Genomic DNA, 23,606 nt, shown 5'->3' with positions numbered 1-23,606 from the left:
CATGACGTGACAGAGGGGGCTCAAAAAACATGGACAGCCTGGGGCAGCCTTTGAAAGAGGGGAACATGCAATATTCAAATCTTCAAATAGATGGAGGATTGTTGCAAGAAGCGTAGGTTTTTCTGTGTCCTTGGCAGGTAGCACAAGGAATAAGCAGCTCTGACTGCACTATGTTGGGGTTTTTTTAGTCAACTGTTACTTTTATTTTTCTTTGGTCCTGAAGTGATTATGGATGCCATGATACTTTATAGCTGCCTGCAGCTCTTTCCTTGTCATTTCTGGATGACTGTAGATGAACTTTCTACATCTGTGGAACTTGATGACTTCAGCTTTGGATGCTGAACAAGTCTCACACATTATTTTATGTACTGGAGCAAGAGCCTAGCATGGGGTAGGGCAGCACTTTGAAAAATTGAATTATTTCTGAAGAACGATTGAGAAATGTGGTTCATTTCTGTTCCTTTCATCTATTCTTAAAGGGTCAAGCAGGATAGTCTCTGATGATTTCTGCAGGGATATGCCTAGTATTTCCTAAAGGTTTTCTGTAGGGGCACTGTTGAAGGGAAAGCCAGGTGAAGAGAAGGACTTTTGTATGGAGGTCAGCCAGAGCCCTGCAGTGGAGCACTGCCCACAGGACACTGCCTCTGCTGAGGGAAAACCATCTGTTGGGGTAAATGTGATGTTTTCCAGTGGGGATGCTTGAATGGGTGTTACTGCTGAATGTGCAAATTCACCAGCTCATCCTGGCTGTAGGTGCTGCACGGCTCTTGCTGACTCCTTGCCCTGCTCCCGTGTCCACCACGTTCAGCCCTGGTTTGTGCCCATCACCCTGAGGTAATGGATGAGTGTTTCTGTGGCAAATGGGAACTTAGCACCACTGAATTCCCCTGAAGGATCTCACTCTTATCACTGTGTCTGGAGGAAATAAGAAGCTTGTGAATGAGTTATTGTTCTTTATGAATCAGCTGTAGGATTGTTTTTGGTAATGGTCCAGTGAAGTTTGATATTGTGATAAGAGCCATGGGGGCTGGTGACAGAATTACATGTTTCCAATTTATAGAGAATCAATTAACACTTATTTCTCTTGCTTCAGAATTGGCATGTGCATTTTTATTTAGGATCATCATCTGAACCATAGTTGAGAAAATGCAGTTTTTTAAAATAAAATTTAATGAGAATTAATCATTTTTGCTGCCTGATTTTAATACTGGGCTTTAGGGACATTCTAGAAGAAACATGCTTTATAAGCTGAAGGTATCTCCTGACGCACTATCTGCCATTCCCTGCTGGTTGGTGATGGTAAGTCATTGCATACCACCACATTTTTAAGCAATCTGAGCAAGGGAGTCTGAGGCAGCTGTGTAGTTTTAAGGATTAAGGTAGGACCCTGGCTCAGTTTCCATTTTCATATTTCTGACAACCCCTCCTTTCAACAAAAATGAAGTAAATCTATGACACAAATGTAGTGAGAAGGACTGCTACAGATGTGCCAGCAAAGAGAGAAGGAGCATGCCTTCTCAAAAGCCTCATCATTTGTGCCTTCCTAATTATGTCACTGAAATCAGAAAGGAAAAACTCAGTCAGCCACAGTGAGATATTCCTCACCCAAATGTTCCTGCAGGACTGTCAGGGAGTAGGCCATGGGGAGGCTTGTTTTCTGGGCACAGTGAAAAGTTCTGAGCTTGGCATGCTGGAAATAATGATCTGTTTCTGGAGCATGGTACTAGATTTTAGGAATGAAAGTATGAGCACTGTTGCAGATTTGCCAGGATGGATGTAGAGGGGCCCTCTCAGCTGAGAGAGGGATCCTGACAGCACTGTCCTACACAGTGTCCCTGAATGCTTCTGTCCTCCTGCCAAGTATCTGCTCCTCACATTTCAGGTGCACCTCATCTTTGTGCTCTCCCTGTACCTCTTCCTTGTCCCCAGTTCTTCCAGGCACCTCCTCAGTGCCAGCTGGGCTCCTAGGTTTGTCAAGCTGCAAACCAGTAGAGGGGATGGTGAGGACAATTTTTCACACGTTGGTGTTTGGCAGTGCCAGTGCCTGTCAGTCACTCTGTCCTTAGCCTTCATTACCACATCTCTTTTTCCTGGCACATCACCCCTTCTTCCCTCAGCAGAGTGCCAGGACCAGCTTTTCTCACTGTGGGGTTTGTGCTCAGATCTGCTCACTGCTTTTCACTTGGGTGGCTCCTTCCTCATCCTTCTTCCCTGCTAGCTTTTTGGACTCCTCTCCATTGTGGCCAGTTTTCTCTCCACTTTTTTCAATATCTCAGTTCTTCTTGCTGTTGCTACTTTCTAGCTTCATGTGTAAACACAGAAAAAAAGTGTGAGCGACAGGGGTAAAGGGAAGTTCAGGGTTTTTTGGGGAGAGGCTTGAAGAGCATGTCAGTAGGCGTGATCTTGAGCAGATTTGGTTCTCACCACACGTGAAGAGCGGGGATGTACATGGGTGCCCAGCAGCCCAGCAAAGCTGGTGGGTTATTCTCTGAGTTATTCTCAGCTCCTTGCCATTTGGACGGGCAGAGAAACCCTGCACAGCCTCCTCAGAGCTGAATCAAGTGTTACCTCCTGCTACTGGAAATAGATGTGTTTCAGTTGGCATTTGTGTCATGAATTAGCCAATGCTGTTTTAACCTGAGGGTTTTGGGAAAGGCAGAGAGGTTTGGTTAAATGAAATGGTCCTGGCTGGACACAGCACTGGGGCAGAGTTGCTGCCTTTGTCCCCCTCTGCCAGCTCTGCTCTGAAAACAGCAATCCACAGGGTCCTCCTTCCTTTGGCATAGAGCTTGAGTCCAGCTTTACTCACGGGAATGCAATTCAGATGAATATTACATGTATTTATTTAGAAATGCATGTATCTAGTGTTAACAACAGGGCTACTAATTAATGCAGATCGTTGTGTCTGATTTCTATCATGCTAATAGCCATTCAGCTGCTAAGTGCCCAGCAGCAGTTTCCCTTAATTGGGCTCCTAATATCAGCCCTTATGTTACTCCCACGGTTAAAACAAGATGAGTTTAAAATCTGCCCTTAGGAGGGGAAAGGATATTCTGTGCTTTATCAGCCTTCCTTGCCAGGCTCTCCATGGGGACCTAAAGAGACACACTCAATATCAGTCTGAATGTGTCTTTAGAGAGATTGATAGAATTTTGTTTCATTAGGACTTGATAGTGAAGATGAAAGTGAAAACTAAGTTATTATTGAATTGATTAAAAGAGAAGGTGGTTATAGATGGGCTGCTGGGAGAGGGGGGTGTGCCAGACAGGGCTGCAGCAGCCACAGGCAGCACGGTGCTGCCATGAGCATCAAAGGCAACAAAGACAGAGCAGTTGGCCAGCCTGTCCACAGTCTGTGGCAGCCTGGTGATTTGCTGAGGGCCATAATTTAGTCTCTCCATTACTTTTGGTACATTGGAACTCCATCTCTGAAGCTCCCTTTGAGTCTCAGATGACAACACTCACTACCTCCTTTTTAAACTTCTTTCTGTCAAAGTGAAGGAAAAATATTTGTCCCTAAACATGTAACAGTATTGAACACACCAAAGTAGAAGAGCAGCATGTTGGAGGTATGGCAGAAGAAGAGGATGGCAGCCTGGTGGAGGCAGGACCAGTTCAGTTCTGCAGTGCAGAGATGTGGATCTGGGGGATGGGGGCAAGGCTTGGGGGTGACTGCCCAGCAGCTCTGGCTCTGGGGCTCTGGGCAGCACTCTCCTGCTCCCCACCTCTGGTGTGTTCAACTCACGTTTCACTGCTGCCTTGCAACCTGTGGAGAACACCTTGGTTTGATATCCTACTCTGCTATATAATACTATTTGTTACAAAAGGTGCTTTGAGAATAATCAGGGCTGCTTTCTCTCTCTGAGGCTTCTTAATTTTGTTTTAGTCCTGTGTAACTTTAATGTCTTGCACTCGTGGTTATGAAAACATTGGGGCCACACTTCTCCCCCCTCCCAGGACTCTCAGCTCTCTTACCTCCTCACTGCCTCTGAGGCCTGGACTGTGAGGAATCTGAATTTCTGTTGCACTTGGTATTGCTTTCTGCCAACACTGCTCTCTCTCCACCCATCCCTTCCTCTGCCTGATCTGCCTTTGATCTCACAGTGCTCCTACAGATGAACCCTTGTGGCTTCTTAAGGTGTTCCTGGCAGCAAGCTATGGATCCTCCTCCTCTGCCTGAGATTATCCTCTCAGTCAGAGGGTGCTCAAACCTGTTCCTTGGGTGTTTCTGTGCCAGGCTGCAGGTGATAGGGATGGGTGATCCCACCTGCAGTCCCTGTCACAGGGGTGGGAGTCCCTCAAGGAGGGCTAGCAGAAAGCTGAGGGTATCACTACCTTCACCCTCCCCGGTTAAACACACCAGAGGTGGTGGGCTTGGGTCTTCAGATGCTGCCCTGCCTGGCATCCTGGATATTGAATGCCTTCAGCTTCTTACATATTTGCCAAAGCTCACTGCAGCTCCCCTGGCCCTGTTATTTGTCCTTTTTACAATTATTCTGGCTCAGAGTTATCAGAATTACAAGCTGTCTCTGATGTACTCACTGATCCTGCCCTAAAGCCAGGGCAGGGAATTGTCCACACTCTCCCTTTGGAGCACACATGCTGCTAGAATTTAAGTGGGTCCACAGCCTTTACTGACTTCACTCTTCATGTCCCCTCTCACAAATACTTTTTTTCCTTCTCCTTTTCATGATAAAATGGGAATTAAGGTTTTGTTTTAATTGCACATCTATGATTAGATGTCCTTCTGCCTTCCTTTTCAAACAGCAGCTTTGTGGGGCTGAACTATTAAAATCTTATTAAATACAGTTAAGATAGATATCCATCTTCTTGAAAGTGCTGGTCCTTGCTCTGAGATCTAGCTCTGCCTTCATTTTTTTCTACTGTATTTACAAATGCCTGTCAGACCTGGAGCTTGGTGTAATCTGCCAGAGTGCTGCCTATTTAAATAGCTGAGACTCCAGTCTGTTACAATGTGTATAGGCTTTCCTGACTCGAATTGACTGCCTTGGCTCTGGCATTTGGCTCTGAAATATGCGACTCAGAAAACAGAACTGGAGCAATAAATATTGACTGATACAAAGTAATATATCTCTGGAGAGTTTCTTTATCTGCCTCAAAAGCTTTTAGAGCTGCTGTTGCGAAGGGGCTGCTGACAATAGATTTGCAAGAGTGTAGAGCAGTCTCACATGGCCCTGCAGAGCACACAAGGTTTGACTGCTGGGTGAAAGTCTTCCAAGGGTTAGGATAAGTCCTCCAAGGAGCTGGTGTTTGTGTTCAGACTCATGGACAGTCTGTCTTGCATGTACAAACATAAACCTGAGACTCTGGCTTAGGCAGTAAGCTCTTATTCAAAAGAGGCTCTGGTTTCACTGGCAAACATGACTGTTTCTCTCCATGTCCTGTATCTAAACTATAGCTTTCTGTAAGAAATGTTACTTGAATTGTATGTTCTGTCCTGCTACAATGATTCTCGATTTCTAGCATGGCCACGTCCTGTGTCAGCTCTCCTCCCCCACACACACATTATGCTGTGACAGGACGTAACTAATGGTTTCTCACGCTTGGGATCTAAAGCAAATTCCTAATATTTGCCATTCCTTATCTCTAGACACCTGATAACTCCGATCTGATAGGTGGTGCTTGACTTTTTGGGTACAGTTTATAAATCCTGACATGTAACACCTTTACATGGACGTTTCAGAAGGTGATGCCTGAATACTGGATGTTAACTCCTGTGTGCAGGATGTGCCTGGGGGTAGATGCTGATGTGAGCCCCGGTGTACCCGCACTGCTCCTGCTCTTCTGGCCATGGGATTACTCATCTCCACGCCTGTAGGCAGCCGCATCCTCCTGTACCTCCACCCGGCGCTCTTTCTCCCGGTCCTGGCCGAGGAGAGGCTCCTCGCTGGGGAGAGGTCCCGGCTGTCCCTGCTAGGGCCGGCTCTGCCGGCAGAGGGCAAGAGGTGCCCGCGCTGAGCCGGGAGCGCCGCCCGCCCCGCCGGGCTCCGGCCGCCTCTGCGGCTCTCACCCCGTGCCGGGCCCGGCTGCCTCCATCTCCAGAAGGGTTCAATAAACCTGCCCCGGTGTGGGGGCTCCCTGACCCCCCGGCTCTGTGCCCGAGGAATCCAAGGCGAAGGCGCAGCCGAGCGCATCCAGTGCAGACCCCTCGCCTAAAGCCGGTGTGAGCTCTGCCCCGAGATCAGCGACCGTGCCGGCCGGACCCAGGGACAGAGACACCGAATCACCTGCACCGTGCCCCGGCAGAGCCGCAGGAGCTCCTCTCCAGCATCCCCTCTCTCCTGCCGGGAATCGCACCCCACACCGGGGAGCTGCGCGGAGGAGGCTGAGGTGGCAGAGAGGGAATCTGCAGGGAAGGGCGCATTAAAAATAGGTTAGAAACTGTTGTAAGATAGTTGATAGATCGAAGGTTAAGGGGCTGGGGCTGAGCCTGTCCTGCCTCGGGACAGGACAGCGTTTGGCCCTGGCCGGAGGATTTGGGGCTCAGGGCGTGACTTTCACCGCACAGCGACGATAAACACCCCGAGAACTTCACGGACACGGGAGTTTCCTGGGGCAAGGGAAAGGGGGCCCTGGGACCCTGGCAGCAGGCATGTCCGGAGTGACTGTCCCAGAGCAGCAGCCCAGGAGACAGGCCTGTCCCGGGAGCAGCGGGAGCCGGCCGGGCTGCTGCGGGGCCGGGCTGGGCCGCCCGGGGCCGGCCGGGCTGGGCCGTCTCCTTCATGTGTGTCTCACTTTGTATTGAATGATGTTAAGCAGGGCTGGAGCTGGCGCCTCGGCCTCATTACCTTCAATTACAATAATTGTTGCCTCTCTCCAGTGTTTTACATTTCTCCCTGGGGGAAATCTCTCTGCTGCTTCTTTTCCAGTCTTGCTCCAGCTTTCTCCTATCGATTGGATCGCTCTGGCCCCGATTCTAGGAGCCATGCCTCCAGGAGGATAAATGCAAATCGCCCTATTGATTGGGAGGAGTAGGAGTGCAGCTCGCTTGGGGGAGGGAGGATTAGTTTTAAATAAAAAAAAAAAAGTGATGATCATGGCAGGAAATGCTTCACTTTCTGGGCCTCTTAAGTAGTGTCTCTTTATCATGTCCTGTGTCTGAGGGGGATGCAGATTGGTGCCATCTGGATAATATATCACGTGCATGGAGAGGTGGATCCTGCGACACAGACACTAGTCTGGTTTCTGACTTATTTTAGGTGAACGTGTATCACTGATCATCTCTGGAACGCAGCTCCCCTCCTCCAGTTTGGAGGTAACTGGGTTTCGCTGGGACACCCTAATTGCTGCTGAAAATGAGCAGGGACTAATGTGCAGGCTCTACCCACCTCCTTGAACTGCCCCAGTTACAGGGATAAAGCTCCTTGGGAGTTATTAACCTTGAGGGAACCTGCTCAGCAGCCTGTTTGTCACAGGGGAGCGGCTGGAGGAGCCAGCCTTTGGGATCTGCATAGCCTTAGATCCTGAAATGGCTACTTGCTTCAGGAAATCCATGGCCAGACCCTGAACTGGGAAGCCAAAAGAATTGCACAGTCACATTATGTTCCCTGCCTCCTGGCCTTTATGCCAAGCTAAGCTAGTTTAAGCCTTAATTATTTTTTAAAGGCAGTAATCAGCATAAATAAATGTAATTCAGTAGAATTAGCTTTTGTGTATCATATCCCAAATGCTAGCAAAGCAACTCAAAAAACAATGGTTGTTTGTTGGCTAGTGTTAAGCAGTTAACAAAAAACCCCAAACTACTCTGATTAATGTTGCTCCAAAGATGCTTTAAACAGTCCCAATGCTTTTAACTTCACATCATTTCCAAATGAGAAATTCCCAGCTGAATCATAATTGCAAGGTGCAAAAAGGAATGGATATGGTGTGCAAATGTTGATTTTGACACCAATTTGAAATTACTCCAAAGCAGCAGTACCAACCTTTCCTTGCTGGTGCAGGGAGCCACTGATGTGGCAGTACTGACAAATGCTGCTGGTGTGGGCATGCAGATCCAGCAGAATGCAAATCCTCATCTCCCTGAGGAATGTGGGTCTCCCCAGGACAGGGCTGCAGCCACAATGCCTTGACTAGACAGGTGATTGTAGAAAGGATTTCCAAATTGCAGCTCTAACAAATTTTTTTTTTTTGCCTATTTTTTTTTTTTGCGGGGGGGATGCATTCATTGTTGAAAGGTTCAAACAAGTACATAACAAACAAACAATAATACTGTGAGAACACGGGGGTTTTTTGCTAGAAATGGACAGAAGAGTTGCATCCAATCATTTGGGGGAAATGGTGGTGAGTTGCCAGCATGCCATCAAAGTTTATAGAGGGGTGAGGAATTCATGATAATGTTCAAAGCTGTGAGATGAAAGAATTATCTTTGATTCCAAACTGGTTTTCTGGGGTGAGTTACCTAAATCAGGGGCACCTGCAGGCTGAAGCTGTAACTTTTATTTGCAGACAGGCTGCTGTGGTGGCACATAAACAGTAGGCAGTAGCAGCAGGGACGGGCACTAATGCCAATTCATGTGAAAAAGAGAAAGAGAATATATGAAAGAAGCAAAACAATGGGAGGAAGCTGAATTTTCTAAAGCTGGCTTCCCATAGCCAGAGAAGAGCTTTTCTCTTGTTCAGAGTTCTGTACTTAGAAAATGCTGCCAGGCTGACCTCTGTCTTGACTTGGTTTTTTTTCCTCCCTGACGCACGAAAGGCCTAAACTCCTCATGGCAGCCATCCTCTCATGCCTGTGCTGGGACTCTCAGGCACACGGAAATTCTGGAGAAGGTGACGGATGTGATTTGGCATTTCACTGGAGGGACTGCACCCTGACATTTGGAAGAAGACTCTTGCATGGCTGCAAGTGCTCACATGTTCCTGGTGGGAAATAGTGAGCCTGTTCTGGAATGAGATTGTAGAGGAGAGCAGGTACTGTCCTGACCTGTTACTTGTCTGATAGCAGAAATCATGGTCTGGACTAGACCAGGAATTGGTCTTTTAGAAGGACTTGTCAGTTCTAAAGTTCTCCTACCAGAAACTTGGCACTGCAAGTATCGGCTTGTAAAAGAATCAAATCAGGATTTGTGTGGCCTGCAAAGACTCATTGGATGGATCTCTTGTTTTAGTTGGCAATTTCTTCTTCTTAAAGACAAAATTCTGCATCTGTGACAGAGCTTTGAGCTGATGCAGAGAACGTGCTCCTGTGAGATACTGCCCAAAGCAGTCCCTTTCCATGAGGTGCCCAGAGGCTGATTTTGCAACCAGGTCCTTCTGTTCATGTTGGCTTCAAAGGCCTCCACGGTATCTGGTGGGAGGGAGCAGCCCTGTGCTCTGCAGGCTCTGACTACAGGCTCTGCAGTCCGTTCAAGTGGAGGCTTCAGGCTGCTCTCCCATGGCTGCTGGAGACACGTAATGCGGCCTCAGGCTCCTGACGCTTTCCTTGATGGTTCCTTGTAGTCATTATCCCACATTCCTTCTGGTTGCAGAACATGTTGTTATTATTGCTTTGTGCTGGGTCTGTCTCCTGTCCCTTTTTTACAGGCCAATCTGGCCCTGTTAGCTCTTGTCTCTAAAACAAAAGCAAATTAGCACTGCAGAAGCTGAATTATCTTGTTTATGTTATAGTCTGTCAGAGGACCCCACACAAACCTTGCATGTCTCTCTGAGCAGTGTACCAGAGAGTGAAGAGACACAGTAAATTGGTAAAACACTGACACTCTGACTCGATCCACAGGTTTACAAAAGGGTTTTTAGTTGCTTTGGGGGGAACTAAGGCTGGGTAGTGATCCCTGCTGTCCCTCCCTCACTTTTGGTACTTCATGCACGCTTGTAGCATACAGAATTAGAAAAATTTTTACAGTAAATTGTACCTCACAATTCAAACTTGACAGCTGTCAATGAAATTTGCTGTTCAAAACTGATCTCAAGCACATTGCCCTCTGGTTAGTCTGTCTGTGCTCCCTTGGCCAGGATGTTTATAATACTCAGGGAGTCTCTCATGTTACTTAGAGCAGTAATGTGGCTCCATGAATAAAAGCCATTTCCAGTCTGTCGGTACTGCATGTAACAAATGAGATCTGTTAAATGTGCTTGTCACCGTTGATAGGAGCAGGAGAAGCAGAACTGCACATGTTGCTGTAATGATTCTAGGTTATAATGAATGATATTTCGTATGTTTGCAAATGAGTGTCTGATAGCCGGTGCCAGACTGGGAGATATGACTTGGCTGTTCTTGCTGTATTTGTAATTTCTAAACAGAAACAAGAATTAGCAAATTAGTTTGTGGTGGAGTGCAAATATGTCTAACATAAGTGTAAAGACTGTGCAGCACACGTGTATCTATCTAATACATATGCAAATCACAAGACTCACAGTAAAACCATTATAACGTGTGATGGCATCAGCAGCAATTAGCCAGAGATCCAGTCTGTTCCCCTCTGCCAAAGTAAACTGGAGTTATCTCAATCTCAGATTTCATATTTCCTCCTTTCTCTTTCAGGGAGGAATGTCTCCGACATGAGGTATTATGTCCCCGTTGAAAATGTCTTTAAAGACTCACAAAAAATTTCAAACGAATATTCTCAAGTAATTTTTTCATTATTATCTACACATTATCCAACAGCTTTAATACTACTAGTGGACCCAAATATGTAAAGCATTTTGCCCATAAATGGGAAACAGTCTGTGCTGTAGAAATCAAGGCTTATAAAACGTAATGAACAAAGAAAGAAGAAAACTAAGTTAGCAAAGAAATTTTAATTAAGGGGCACATTTTTTTCTGGACCAACACGTGAAGGAAAACTGTCCAAGCTAAACAGAACCCACAGCAGCTGTATAGGAGCTCAGGTCGTGCTTCCATCCCCAACAGCTGTTCTTGGAAACGAAACACTGGAAGGAGAAGAGTTACTGCAGGGTATATTCGCTAACAGCTCTGTACCACTGCCCTTGCTGCGCGGATGTGACAGCAGCGGGTAAAAGAGACCCTGCGGGGCTGAGTGCGAGGTGCAGGAGCCCCCGAGCCGCAGGGTGGACGCCAGGCCGGGACACCGGGGACGGACAGCCCGGCCGCACCGCGCTTCCAGCCGGCTGCCGGCTCCGCGCTGCGCCAAGCCCGGGCGCAGGGTTTCCATAACCTTGGGAAAAAAGCCCCGGCTGCAGTGGAACTGCCGCTGTTCCCGCTCGGGAAACATCTCCGCACTCTCTGCAGCCCTGCGGGACGGGCAGGACTGGCGGCAGCGCCGGGACAGCGGCCGCGGGCGGGAGGGCTCGGACACCGCCTCGCTCCGCTCCGGCGCTGCCGGTCACTGTGCTGAGGATAGCCCATCCATCCATCCATCCATCCATCCATCCATCCATCCATCCATCCATCCATCCATCCATCCATCCATCCATCCATCCATCCATCCATCCATCCATCCATCCATCCATCCATCCATCCATCCATCCATCGCGGCTCCGCCGAACTCGCAGTCACATCACGATGTTTTTTAGTGGAACCCCGCACTGCTGCCTCCGTAGGGAATTATCTCGGGGACCTGGCGGCGCCCGTTCCCCGGCCCCCGGAGAGCCCCAAATCTAAGGCGGCGAGCTAGGGCGCTCGGTGCCGCCAGCGGCCGCTCTCCCGGCAGGTCTCCGGGGCTCCTGGCGCTCAGAGCCCATCGCCGAGCGCAGAGCCCGGCCCGCTCCCGGTCCGCTCCCGGCCCGCCCGGTGCCACCGCCCGGGGGCGCCGCGGGCGGGATCGGGCCGCGCCGTGGGGCCGGAGGCGGCGGGGCGGAGCGGGTCCCCGCCCAGTCCCGGCAGCCGCAGCCAATGGGGGAGGCGGGGCGGGGCCCAGTGGCGCCCGGCGCCGGCCGTATTTACAGGGCGGGTGCCGCCGCCGCCGCTGTGTCAGTGAGACAGCGCCCGCCCGGCTCCGCCAGCGCGCCGCCGCCGCCGCTCCTGTTGCTGCTCCTGCGGCCGCGGCGGAGCTGCGAGGAAGGGCGGAGAGCCGCGGCCGTCCCCCTGGCCCGCCGCCGCAGCAGCGGTGGCCGCACCACGGCTCTGCCCGCGGGCGAGCGACTCTTCGGCGCTCCGGCGGGGCAGGGGCGGGCGACGGCGGCTCGGCCGTGCCTGTGCTGCGGGCTGTGGCGAGCGGCGCCGGGTAAATGGATCGCCATTCCAGCTACATCTTCATCTGGCTGCAACTGGAGCTGTGCGCCATGGCCGTCCTGCTCACCAAAGGTGAGGGCTGCGGAGGGGCACCCGGAGTCCGCGGGGCCGTGCCGGAGGGAGCGGGTGCCCGGGGGCTGCCGCCCGAGGGCCGCCGGGCCCGGCGCTGTCTCGGGACCCCGCGCCGAGCGGTGTTGGCGGCGGAGCCGCCCGGCCTGTGCCTCCCGCCCCTGTGTCCCTCCCCTCCCACCTGGCCGCCGGTGCCGGGCAGTCACGGCCCCGCCGTGTCCCGGCGGGGCAGCCGCGCCCGGCGCTGTCCCCGCCCGGGGGAAGATGAGGGCTGTGGGCTCTGTGGGGACTGTGAGCTCTGGGGGGATCTTGGGGCTCTGTGCTCTGTGGGGGCTGTGAGCTCTGGGGGCTCTGTGCTCTGTGGGGACTGTGAGCTCTGGGGGCTCTGTGGGGTCTGTGGGAACTGTGAGCTCTGTGGGGTCTGTGGTCTGGCTGCCCGGGGAGCGCCCTCGGGGGCAGAGGCGACCCGCTGGCTGCCGGTAATCGTCGTGCTCCGGGGAGGAGGGTAAAGGATAAGTTAGCGTGGTGGTGATGTGCGACGTTATTTATTTATTTTGGAAGGAAGGCTGTAATTAACCCTAAATAACAGCCTTGCAGCGTGCAGGGGGGAGCCTGCTGGCCCCATCAAAGCGGGCAGAACAGGGAGTGACTGAGTGATGTGAAGTCGCAGATACTGAAACTATGTGCCTGATAATGATACAATTAGGGGATCACAGACTTCTGGCTGCTGTTGACTTCAAAAGCTTTAAGAGAAGCCTGCAGTCTCTCCTGTAGCCATCTTGACTAAAAGCAGACATTTTTCTTTAATAGCTACATACAGTAACAAGAAAGAGGAGGGAACAGAAGGGCATTGTTCACTGTTTCAAAATACTAAATACCCTTTCTGGCCTTTTGCATAGCACAGGAAGAAACTTTATGAATTGACAGAAATACAGTAATACAAAGTCCATTTTGTTTCACTGAAAACGTGGCTTTAATTAAAAAGCAGTTGAATTAACCTGATGACTGGCCTGTCAGATTTTGTTTGTAAGATTGTCTTAAGGCAATAAAATATAGATTTTTGAACGTGATTGTATAAGCAGTTGAAATGAAAGTATGTGTATTGTTTCTCTTTATTCCCGTACCGTGCTGAGACTCATGAAAGAACTGTCAGCTCTGGTACTGTGCCATGTTTGTATCTTAAATTTAACAGTGCAAAAATTATGAAAAACTATTTTTTTCAGAGGGGTAGGGGGGAGACCTCATATAGAATGCTTAGAAAATGATTGAGTCTTTTTTTCTGTAACATGCTGGATGACAGTGAGTGTGAATTCATGAAAAATTAGGTTAGTTGGTCTGAAACCCCAAGGGAATTGGACTGGAGACAGTGAGACACTCCATCATTTGGCTTCTATTAAGCAGAGTTATTAAAGAGCAGCGGGAACTTCAAGGCCTGGAGCCTGCAGTAGCATTTTGGGGAAACTATTAAGGTAGCCTGACGAGGGGAAGGTAACTTGTTTGGGATTATTTTTTTAACGTCTTGCAGAACAGTTGTGGGGTTTTTTTTTAGATATATGTGGTAGGTAACATCATAAGAAGGGGTGACAGCAGAAAAGCCTGTAGATTGATTTTTTTGAAGCGCAGACTGTAGGAGGAAGACGTCGGACTATTCAGTCAGCTTTCAAAGCCTTGGTGCTACTGTGGTGGCACGTTCAGTAGGCACACCAGAAGTAGTTTTAAGTCCATTCTTCCAAGGATGTCTCCAAAATCTGGCTTCCTCTTAAACCTTGGCTCGATGGCACATTGAATTATGTTTGAGTTGCAACTTGCCTGGAAAGAGTAAGTTTTTGCTACAGCACAGGACATGTTTAATTCATACCAGAGCAGTTTGGAGAGCACAAAATGAAGAATTTTATGAAGGGAACTTTTTTTATCGCTTCCTTCAGAAATTTTTGAGGTTTCCTGATATTTTTCGTAGAGCCGGTAGAGGATTTTCAGTCTTAAGTGTTTCCTCTTTTCTACTGCATATTGGATTGCATGTGAAACTGGGGAGAGGCAACGGGGAGCCTTTAGCCTTGCAGTTTCACTCCATTAAAAAACTTCACATTTGAGTTGAGAGTCATTGTCTCTGGTGAGCAGAATAATTATAAACTGGGACTTTTTTGTTCTAGAATATTAAAAAGTCTTTTTGCATGAAGAACTAGTTAAAGATTTTCTCTTTCTGTAGAAATGAGAAATAGTTGCTCAGTTTCACACAGTAAGACCTTCCTGACAGAGAGACTTAGATGGTAATGGTTCTAGCTAATAACTTTATAAGGTGTTAGTTAAACCTTTTAAATTTTGGGGCAGTATTGAGAGGTAATAAACAATTCAGCAGTTCCGAGTTTTTCTTTTTCATTTGTCACATAAATATTTAAGCCTGGTATTTTTGTTGTGTGCTTATGTGCAAAAGAAACGTTACTTTTATAAAAATAGAATGCTGTTCCTGGAGTAATAGTTAAAAACATAGATGTGACTTTCTTCTAGGACTGAAAGTGTGTGCTGCTTTTAGAGCTGGTATTTCACTTTAAATGTGGTTAAAGGCAACTGCTGACAGCGAGTGGAAGTAGCTATTAAATGGTCTTGTTAGTTATTTACCTTGGAAAAAAAAGCCACAGTGACCTTCCCCCTCCCAAGCCCTCTCCCAGTCCCTGTTTTAGTGAAATGCTCTCCCTTTAATTCAAAGGACTAGAGTACTCGTCATTAAAGCAAGTGCCCCAAGGCGTTTACAAGGATTAAGGTTTCAGCGCTGTACAGTGATGGGAAGGGAACAACCCCAGCTCTTGTGGATCTACAGCCTAAAGAAGTGTCTCAAAACTGGCACTGAATTTGTGTGATGTGTGTGGCTAATAAGGATATATGGTGAGGTATCCTTAGAGGACCAAATTCTTACCTTTCTTGCCCAATTTTTGTTTTGTAGGTGAAATCAGATGCTACTGTGATGCTGCACACTGTGTTGCAACTGGCTATATGTGCAAATCTGAGCTTAGTGCCTGCTTCTCCAGACTGCTTGATCCTCAGAATACACATTCCCCACTTACTCATGGCTGCTTGGACTCTATTGCAAGCACAGCTGAGATCTGCCAAGCCAAACAAGCACAAAACCACTCTGGCACCACCACCATGTCCACATTGGAATGCTGTCATGAAGATATGTGCAATTACAGAGGACTACATGATGTTTTGTCTCCTTCCAGGGGCGATGCTTCAGGTAGGACAATAAAGCTTCAGTGAAACCCCTCTTCTGGCCATCAGGCCAGCTACAGTCAAAACCTTGTGCATCTGCTGTTATTGATTTAGTTGTTAATGTAAGTAGAAGCACCAGAGGGAGAAGCAGGTGGCTCAATGCAGGAGAACATCTCAGCCAACTGGGTTTTTTCGTCTGCATTAATGTTGGAAGTTTCTCTTGCCGTCTCGACATGATGTCTAAGAGTCAGTGGCAGTGGTGTTCCTAGTTAAACTGGCTATTGGGGTAAGGAATTCTATGTTATAAGCAGACTTAGAAACTAATTTTTTTCTTTATAGGGGTATTTTCTGTAGATATTGCAGTGTGTAGCAGTTGCTCCTTAAACTTGTCAGTGTGGAATTTAAGGAAGGTGCTTATATGTAAATCTTTGTGTATATAAATCCTGAAATAAGCTTCACATCTTTCCCCTTTGCAGGACAAGGGAGTAGATACCAACACGACAGCAGCAGGAATCTCATCACCAAGGTGCAAGAATTGACTTCTTCAAAAGAGTTATGGTTCAGGGCAGCTGTAATTGCTGTTCCAATAGCTGGTGGGCTCATCTTGGTGCTTCTCATCATGCTGGCCTTGAGGATGCTCAGGAGTGAAAACAAGAGACTGCAAGATCAGCGACAGCAAATGCTCTCTCGTTTGCACTACAGTTTTCATGGACATCATTCGAAAAAAGGGCAGGTGGCAAAATTGGACTTGGAATGCATGGTGCCTGTAACTGGTCACGAGAACTGCTGCATGACCTGTGATAAAATGAGACATTCAGACCTCAGCAATGATAAAATTCTTTCACTCGTCCACTGGGGAATGTACAGCGGACATGGGAAGCTGGAATTTGTATGACCAATTATTTTTTAATCTGAGCTAAACTTACTCTCTGAACTCTTGAAGGCCTTTGGGTTCTGCTGGACAGGAGCACTTTATCTTAAAACAAAAACTCTCATAAATCATCTTTGAGAAACAAAGGACCTCTGCAAACAGAATCTTGGATATTTCTTCTGAAGGATTCCAAAAGTTGTCTTATTTGCACAGAGTAAAATACACTCAAATGTATTGTTTGCTTCAGAATTGTGAAAGCAAAAGTTTGAAGTTGTAAACACTGTCACCAGGGTTATCTGAACTGAACTGTAGGGAGCTGAGAACTGAGTTATTATAACAAACTGTATGCAAGCTCCTATGTTTCCTGACTTATTGTAAAGATTTTTTAAAATATATATATTTTCTCTGAAACTTGCTTGTGATTTCTGTTTTGGAAAATGGGTTTTCTGGTGGATGACAGTAGAAAACAAATCAAGGTGCACATGGTAATGTCACGCATAACAATTAGGTTCTGAAAGCAGATTCTTTTCCTACTCTGCAAAGGACTTCAGGTGGTTATTTGAGAACGAAGGTGGCAGCTTTGTTTTATACTTTAAGTAGCACTGAACCCACATCCTTGGTTCTTGGCTGTTGCATTTTGTTCATAACCTCAGTGAATTCTTTCAGGGCTTTGTGTGATAACTTTCTTCCTCTGTTAATGAAGAAAGACTTCCTCTGTGCAAAATGTGTGAGAAAGTTACTCCTAGTTGTTCTTATCTGATTTTCCTCCCTTGTCTCGGAATTCTTGTTTCTATGATCTGTTCTCCTTTTGTACCTTTTGCACCCAAACTTTTCTTTGGGGAGGAGAGGGAAACCCCAAAACCGCACTGTCTCTTAGGTTTGGTGGTTTGTTTTTTTTCTGTTTATAACCCCTCTGGGCACAGTGGAAAGCATCTGCCTTGCTCTTCTATCATGTAACTAAGTCTCATATGCTCCTAGTTTTGTGTGGGACTGAAGAAAACATTGTACTTTAATCTTTGGCTCCTCCTTTGTGTTGTTCTTGCATAGGTGGCTTTTCTTCCTGGCCAATATTTGTGCACTTAGTTGCTTCTTACTCCTTCTGCTAGTTGGCAGCACTTTATAATTTCATTTATTCAATGCTTAGTTGCTTAAAACAAACAACCTCTGGATTATTCAAGGAATTTATTGTATTTATTTTTCTTGCTATATTAGACTTAGCAATAATTAAAGTATACTTGCTTAAAAGGCTAAAGCCACATCATGGTGAAAGAAGCATCCAAAATGCTGCTTCAGAAGACAAAACCTGGCACCAGTCTAGTTTTAAGAAGCCCTGGAAATGCTTCTGCCTTCTGTTCTGGCTGTGAAGGTTGAGGTGCTCCTGTTGCTAGCAGTGAGAAGGGGATGGCACATGCGGGGTTACATCAGCCTTGCAGCAATGCTGTGATCCCTGTGCTGTGGTAGATTGCTTTGGGATGTGCAGGCTGAAATGCAAAGGGATGTGAGCAAGGAAAACTGCCCCTCTAAGTCACAGGTTCATGTTCCTGAAAGCACACTTAAACGATGTGGTAGGGTTCTTGTTGGAGATAAGGTGGTCACTTGGCTGTGCAAACAGAGGTACTGAAATTGCAAATTTACCTCGACAGTTAAACACTCAAGTGGGCCAAGTGCATTGGGAGCCTTGAGAATGCCAGGGTCCCACTGTGCCCATGTTTGCAATAATAAAGTGCAGTTTAGAAGGATTAATTTCATCTGTGCACCTCAAGCTGCTGACCCTTCTTCCTACTTCAGCATGCCTGGAGAGTTGCTTTTAAGGCAGAGAATTACATCTGATTTCTACCTCTTTGTGCTGCTGAAGTTTAAGAAATTACGTGGCCACAACTTCTCTTGGAATCTGGCCTGTGGTCTTCTGGCTGACCTTTCAAAGTGCTGCTTTCCTATAAGAGCTCTGCCCTTCCTCTGCACTGATCTGAAAATCTAGGGCAGTTGTCTGCTCTGCCAAGTGTATTTTTTTTGGGAATGGCTGACTGGGAACTTGATGCTGAAAGAGACTAACTTGAAATACCGTCTGTGGCTGCACCAGTAGTTACTGTGACTAGACAAGTTAGAAAATCTAATGGCTAAACCTTTTAAGTGCCTTCTCCAGCAATCAGAGGGAGCATGTTGTATAGTCATTTAAGCATCCTGTGACCTTCACTACTCATTTGCTGCTGATTTGAATACATAAGGGCCCATTTATGCTTGCCGTTAAAAGGCTAGTAAGACCAGGATGCTCTAATTGGCCCCTTGCTGCGGAGATGTTTTAAAGAAGAGCTTGTTTGCCATCCCCTGCAGTCATGGCAGCAGGGCCACAGAGTGCTGGGGCTGGGGTTAGCAGCTGCCATCTCCTGGGGCTCTGTTACCTGCTGTGGCACTTAGAGTTTACGTGGTAGCTGATATGGCCTAGGACTTTTTGGGCTGTGAGTCTTCTAAGCTTTCTTCTAAGAAGAAAATTAACTCTATCCCAGCCAAAACCAGGACAGTATGAAATCTGGATTTCCAGTTTATTTTTAAGCCTTTATACTCAGGAAGTTGTGTTATGAGCTCTGGTGTCTGTCTGGCAGCAGCTATGTGAGTTATGGAAAGAGCCCCAACTCTTTTCACTGAAACCGCTGCCTGCAGAGTCCAAAGGGCGCTGGAGCCAGCAGTAGCCAGCTTCATCGCCGGTATTTCTGCAATGCCTGCGAATACAGCCTGCAGGCCCCAGCACTATTTAGAAACTCCTGTGACAAGGACGGTCCTTAGTGATGTTCCCTGGGCCTCCCGGCTGTTGGGTGCTGTACCAGCCTGAAGCAAAGCAGTCCTAGACAGCCACTTCACGCAACAAGCGAGGCAGGCAACAAGTATTAATAGCTGAAGAGCCTGACCAGGGACTGGAGGCTGAAGAGGTGAGACAGTAATCGAAGGCTATCCATTTAAATGCATCTGAATTAAGAGCCTGGATTTGCCATTGTGCTAAGCACTCTCAGGTTTCCCTTGCAGACAATAACAAGCACTCCTTTCTTTGAAACCCCTGCAAGCCTGGGAGCGAAAGGACAGCCCTCTATTTCCAGCTGAGAAAGTCTCTCAGATTGGAATAAATGAAATCAAATGTCCAAGATTTAGTTTGGCATACCCTGTGCCTCTCTCTTTCTCTGATTCTTTCCTCAAAACAGTAATGGCTGTAGCTTTTCTTGTGTCTCTGCCGCTCCTGGCTTTGCGAGCCGCTGGGTTGGTATGTCTCCTCTTAACTCCTGCTGAACTGATTCTATTAAAAACCCCTTACTCCACAGGGGGCTTGACCTTTCTCTGAAATACCAAATGCGTCTGCTTTGGAAATCACAAACTTCTCCTCTAAAGAGCTTGTAAATCTGGTTTCAATATTGAGTGATTACAGGCTGTGCGGAGAGCTTGAAAGTAAGCAGCCACTTCTGGTAGCAGAGCGCCGGGGCTGCGCTGCCGGCGCTGAGCGCGACTCGCATTTTTCACCCCGGTGTGTGTTAAGCATAAAACCCCTGACGTCAGCTGATTCAACCAGATTAGCCCTGGGGTGACTGGTCAGGCTCTGCTCGCAGGACGCTTGTCTTCTCTTATCAGGACCCCGGAATCCAGTTTTTGTTGTACAACCACTTGCTCTGTTGTAAATCCCGGGATCTCATTGCAAATGGATGATGCCCTAGAGGCCAAACACCAAAAAAAGCCTGGGAAAAGAGCAAGATTTTTTTCTTAGGTGTAATGGATGCATCTGCACCTTCTCTTGCTGCTCTTGTGATAATTAAAACAAGGTATGAAGAAAGGAGAATATATCACCAGGCAGCCTGTGTGAGATGGGATGTGCCTTGGCTACCAGTCAGTGGGGTTCCACAGTGAATAAATGAAAGCCAAATTTGGCCTTCTCATGAAAAAGGAGGAGCGATAAGAAGGCAATCTACCGAGAAAAAAACATCAGGCACAAAGTGAGTGGATAAAAAAATAAAGACTCTGAAGGAGGCAAAGTTGCCTTTATTTCTTTTTTCAGGTACTTTCCCACGTGGAGATCACTGGAAGCATATTTGTGTTGTTCCGGTGTCTGGTCACTGTGCAGAAGAAAAACCTCTTCCTTGTTTTGGTTCTAGGAGCTACTTAGGGAAGTAGTATTTTGGATCTGTCACTGTGTTTTATTTCTGGGGAAAAACAAGTGGTGGAGAGGTGCTGGTAAATCACGATTATCTCTTGGGAGGGGCCCAGTGTCTCCAACATTATGAATTCTGTCTCCCTCTAAATAAACACCCAACCTCATTTTCTTTGTTTCACCTCTAACCCTCATCTGCAGCCTTTACAATCCCAGGGGGTGAATCCTGAAGTAAAACAAACTGCAAGGGAAGGAAGCCAGGAGGGAGCCTCAGTGCCTGCAGATTAACAGAGCCTTCTGCTCTCCAGCCAACCTTGACAAAAGGATTCAATCCTGAGCTGACCTTCAGGGGGAAAAGCAAAACAAAAACCACCTTGACTTGAACTTTCAAGACCGCAGGAGTTTAATGCTTGGTTTGATGTCTCCTAAAGGGAGCCAGAAGTTAGAAATGCCAAACACCTGTCTTGCAAACCCAAATCCTAACAATTTATCATGAAATCTGAGCCACAAATTACATGGATTTGAAAAATTTAGGTTTTGCTCATCACTGTTTCTAGATCATTCAGTGTTGCTAAAAGGGCCTAAAAATTCCCCATTGTGATTGTCTAGGCAAATATATGACATTTGGTTAAGCAAATAGTAAATTCTGTTGAAACATCAATATTTAAATGCAAGTTTTCACTGAATAAATATTTCTGCCTTGGAAGCAGGTCCTGCCTCCCAGCCGAGCCCTGCTCTTTTCCCTGTAGGCAGAAAGGAAGAGAACAAGTCAGCCCTGACTTCATAAAAACCCACACTGGCATGAATGTAGGGTGACTCAATTTTTAAAGAAGTTTTTTATTAAAACTGAAATGTTAGAGTATTTTCCTCTTTCTAGTTATCATGCTACTTAAACAGATCAACGGCTGTGCAGTTGGGAAAATGTATTGTTTGAGTGAAATGTATTATTTGAGTGAAATGTATTGTTTCAGTGAAATGTATTGTTTCACTCCCCTTGGCTATAGGCTGTGTTTAAAAAATACTGAGTTGTGACAGTGTGTTAAGAATGAAACCTCTCCTGTAATTGCTTTTTTATCTATTAGATTAAAATTTCAGGACAGTGTCTGTGGACCAGCAAGGTGATGAACACTTGCCTTCCTCTTAATATTAATTTTTACCTATTTTCCAAGCGAAAAAAAAGGTAGACACTATGATGAACTAACATCTGTCTAGGAGAGGCTGTGGGGGGCAGGGGACTGTCACCCTGGCAATGGCAGTGGTGTAGCCAGTGTGGCTGCTTAGTGCCAGTCTCTGCTTTTGGGACTTTTTCACTCCAAAGGCCTGCGTGTTGCAGATGTAAATCCCCTTCTTATAGCTCGGGAGGAAAATATTGATGCACTAAATCTCCTCCTGGCACTTGGCTGTGACAACAGGGAGGGAGGAACAGAACAGGCTCAGGGTCCTGCCTAGGCTGGGGATGCTTGTATTGGTGTGCAAATCAGGTCTTGTGTCAAGCAGGTTGCTTTGAAATGCTCAATTTGTTGAGTTCTGGCTGTGAAGTAGCTATTTCATCAGTGGAAGAAGATTTATTAACCAAATTTTTATGGCCATCGACAATGGCTTAGCTCCAGCAGGATCCCAGGCATTTTTATGAAGTGCAGTGGGTTCCAGAGGTAGAGGTGTTTTATATTGTTCTGGTATTTTAACCCAGTGAGCTAAGGCCTCTATCCTGCAAATACTTAAGGTTGTGCATAATTCATTCCGGTCCCAGGGGCTGTTTTTTCCCTGCTGCTGGCAGGGTTTTGTTGAGCTCTGGGCTGGGTACCTGCTCTGGCAGTGGGCTCATTGTTGAGAAGCTGCAGCAGGCTCAGGGGGAGTCTCTCCTGGCCATGGCATTTGCTTGGCTAAAGCATGGAGGGGAATTGAGCGTTAATGCCAGCGTTCAGTCACAGCCACATGGAGTGTTAATGCCAGCGTTCAGTCAGAGTTTGGTGGACGTGACCCGGCTGGCCTGGCTGTGGCTGGTGATGGGGGAGCAAAAGCCCATGCTGGACACAATTCAGGGGCCAAATTAGTGTGGATGTGTGTTTGTCAGGGCAGCATCTCACCTGGCTCTGGAGCCTTGTCCTAGGCTGCAGCTGCCCCTTTCTGCAGGTGGTGTAGGGAGGTTTCCATCCCCCAAAACCTTTTATGCTTTTGCACACAAGAAATCACGAGTACTGAGCCTGCAGCAGACCAACTCTCTAAGTCTACCCAATGCCCAGAGCTGTGCTCTCAGCCATCATCCACCCTCTGTCCCACACAGTGTGTCATGGTCAGGGTTTTAATTACATGAATGCTGCATGCAATGGTTTTTTCACAAAACCTCCTTATTGAATCTCCCCCCCAACCATCTGGGTCCCTGTCTGGCTGGCTGCAATCTCTCTGCAGCTCTTCATCTCACGTCCTTGCTCTGGCTCTCCCTCCCCTGGATGCCTTTCTCTGCTGTGTTCACAGACAGGGCTGGAGTGCAGGGCGCCCTGCCTGTGCTGGAGCAAACTCTCCCTGGCAACAGGTTCAGTTCCCAGCCTCCCTAGCTGTTATCAGTCCACAATAACCTTTCCCTTATTTGATTTTTTTTTTCCCTGGGGGACTCTAGGGGACAGCCACAATTATGTTTCTTCCAGCCCAATTCCACCTGGCTGTTTGGTAGTGGGAGAGCAGAGAAGCAGAGCGGCTCCCTCATGATGGATTCCCAGGTGGGTGGGCAGAGGCAGGCTCTGCCAGCCCCCACTGACCAGCAGTCTGCTCTCAGGATGGGACAGGCACAAACCTGGGGGTCTTTCTCTTCAGAAATAAAAATTACAAAACATTCTCTTGTGATTTTTTTGTGAAGCATTTCTATCAGAAGCTGGAAACACAGAAATAATTTTTTTTGTTGTTGTTTGTAAAAAATGCACCAAATTCAGGACCTGCTCAGACATTCATTTATCATAATGCAAAAGAAACTTGCCATATGTTTTTGTTTTAAAAAACATCTTGTACCAAAGCATAATGTTTCTAATTGTGTTTATAGGCTGGGTTCAAATTGCTTTACTGCAGCTTTTTGCTATGGGATGGACTGGTTGTGGAGTTTTGTAATCTCTGCCTTCATTACTCGCTCTGTTATCTGTCCTGATTGCTGCTGTGCTTTACTGACTGCAGGATAATTTTGTCTGTAGAAAGGTT

General features: G+C 47.2%; 1 protein-coding gene across 1 annotated transcript; it reads left to right on the top strand.

Moving 5' to 3' along the window:
• The first annotated feature begins 11,892 nt into the window (after positions 1 to 11,892).
• Positions 11,893 to 16,705, top strand: BAMBI (BMP and activin membrane bound inhibitor). Its single transcript, XM_030943749.1, has 3 exons — positions 11,893 to 12,222; positions 15,158 to 15,448; positions 15,900 to 16,705. Exons 1-3 carry the CDS (start codon positions 12,147 to 12,149, stop codon positions 16,316 to 16,318), a joined length of 786 nt encoding a protein of 261 aa, XP_030799609.1. The 5' UTR covers positions 11,893 to 12,146; the 3' UTR covers positions 16,319 to 16,705.
• The last annotated feature ends 6,901 nt before the right edge of the window (positions 16,706 to 23,606 follow it).

This window comes from Camarhynchus parvulus, chromosome 2 (assembly GCF_901933205.1).
Source record: "Camarhynchus parvulus chromosome 2, STF_HiC, whole genome shotgun sequence".
NCBI classification, from domain to species: domain Eukaryota; kingdom Metazoa; phylum Chordata; class Aves; order Passeriformes; family Thraupidae; genus Camarhynchus; species Camarhynchus parvulus.
This window is presented reverse-complemented; position numbering and strand designations above follow the sequence as displayed.

Excerpts from the sequence above, each read along its gene's own strand:
- BAMBI (XM_030943749.1), top strand. The coding sequence starts at position 12,147 with ATGGATCGCCATTCCAGCTACATCTTCATCTGGCTGCAACTGGAGCTG. Across the intron at positions 12,223-15,157 it reads GGCCGTCCTGCTCACCAAAG|GTGAAATCAGATGCTACTGT; the intron begins GTGAGGGCTGCG and ends TTTGTTTTGTAG. Across the intron at positions 15,449-15,899 it reads TTCCAGGGGCGATGCTTCAG|GACAAGGGAGTAGATACCAA; the intron begins GTAGGACAATAA and ends TCCCCTTTGCAG.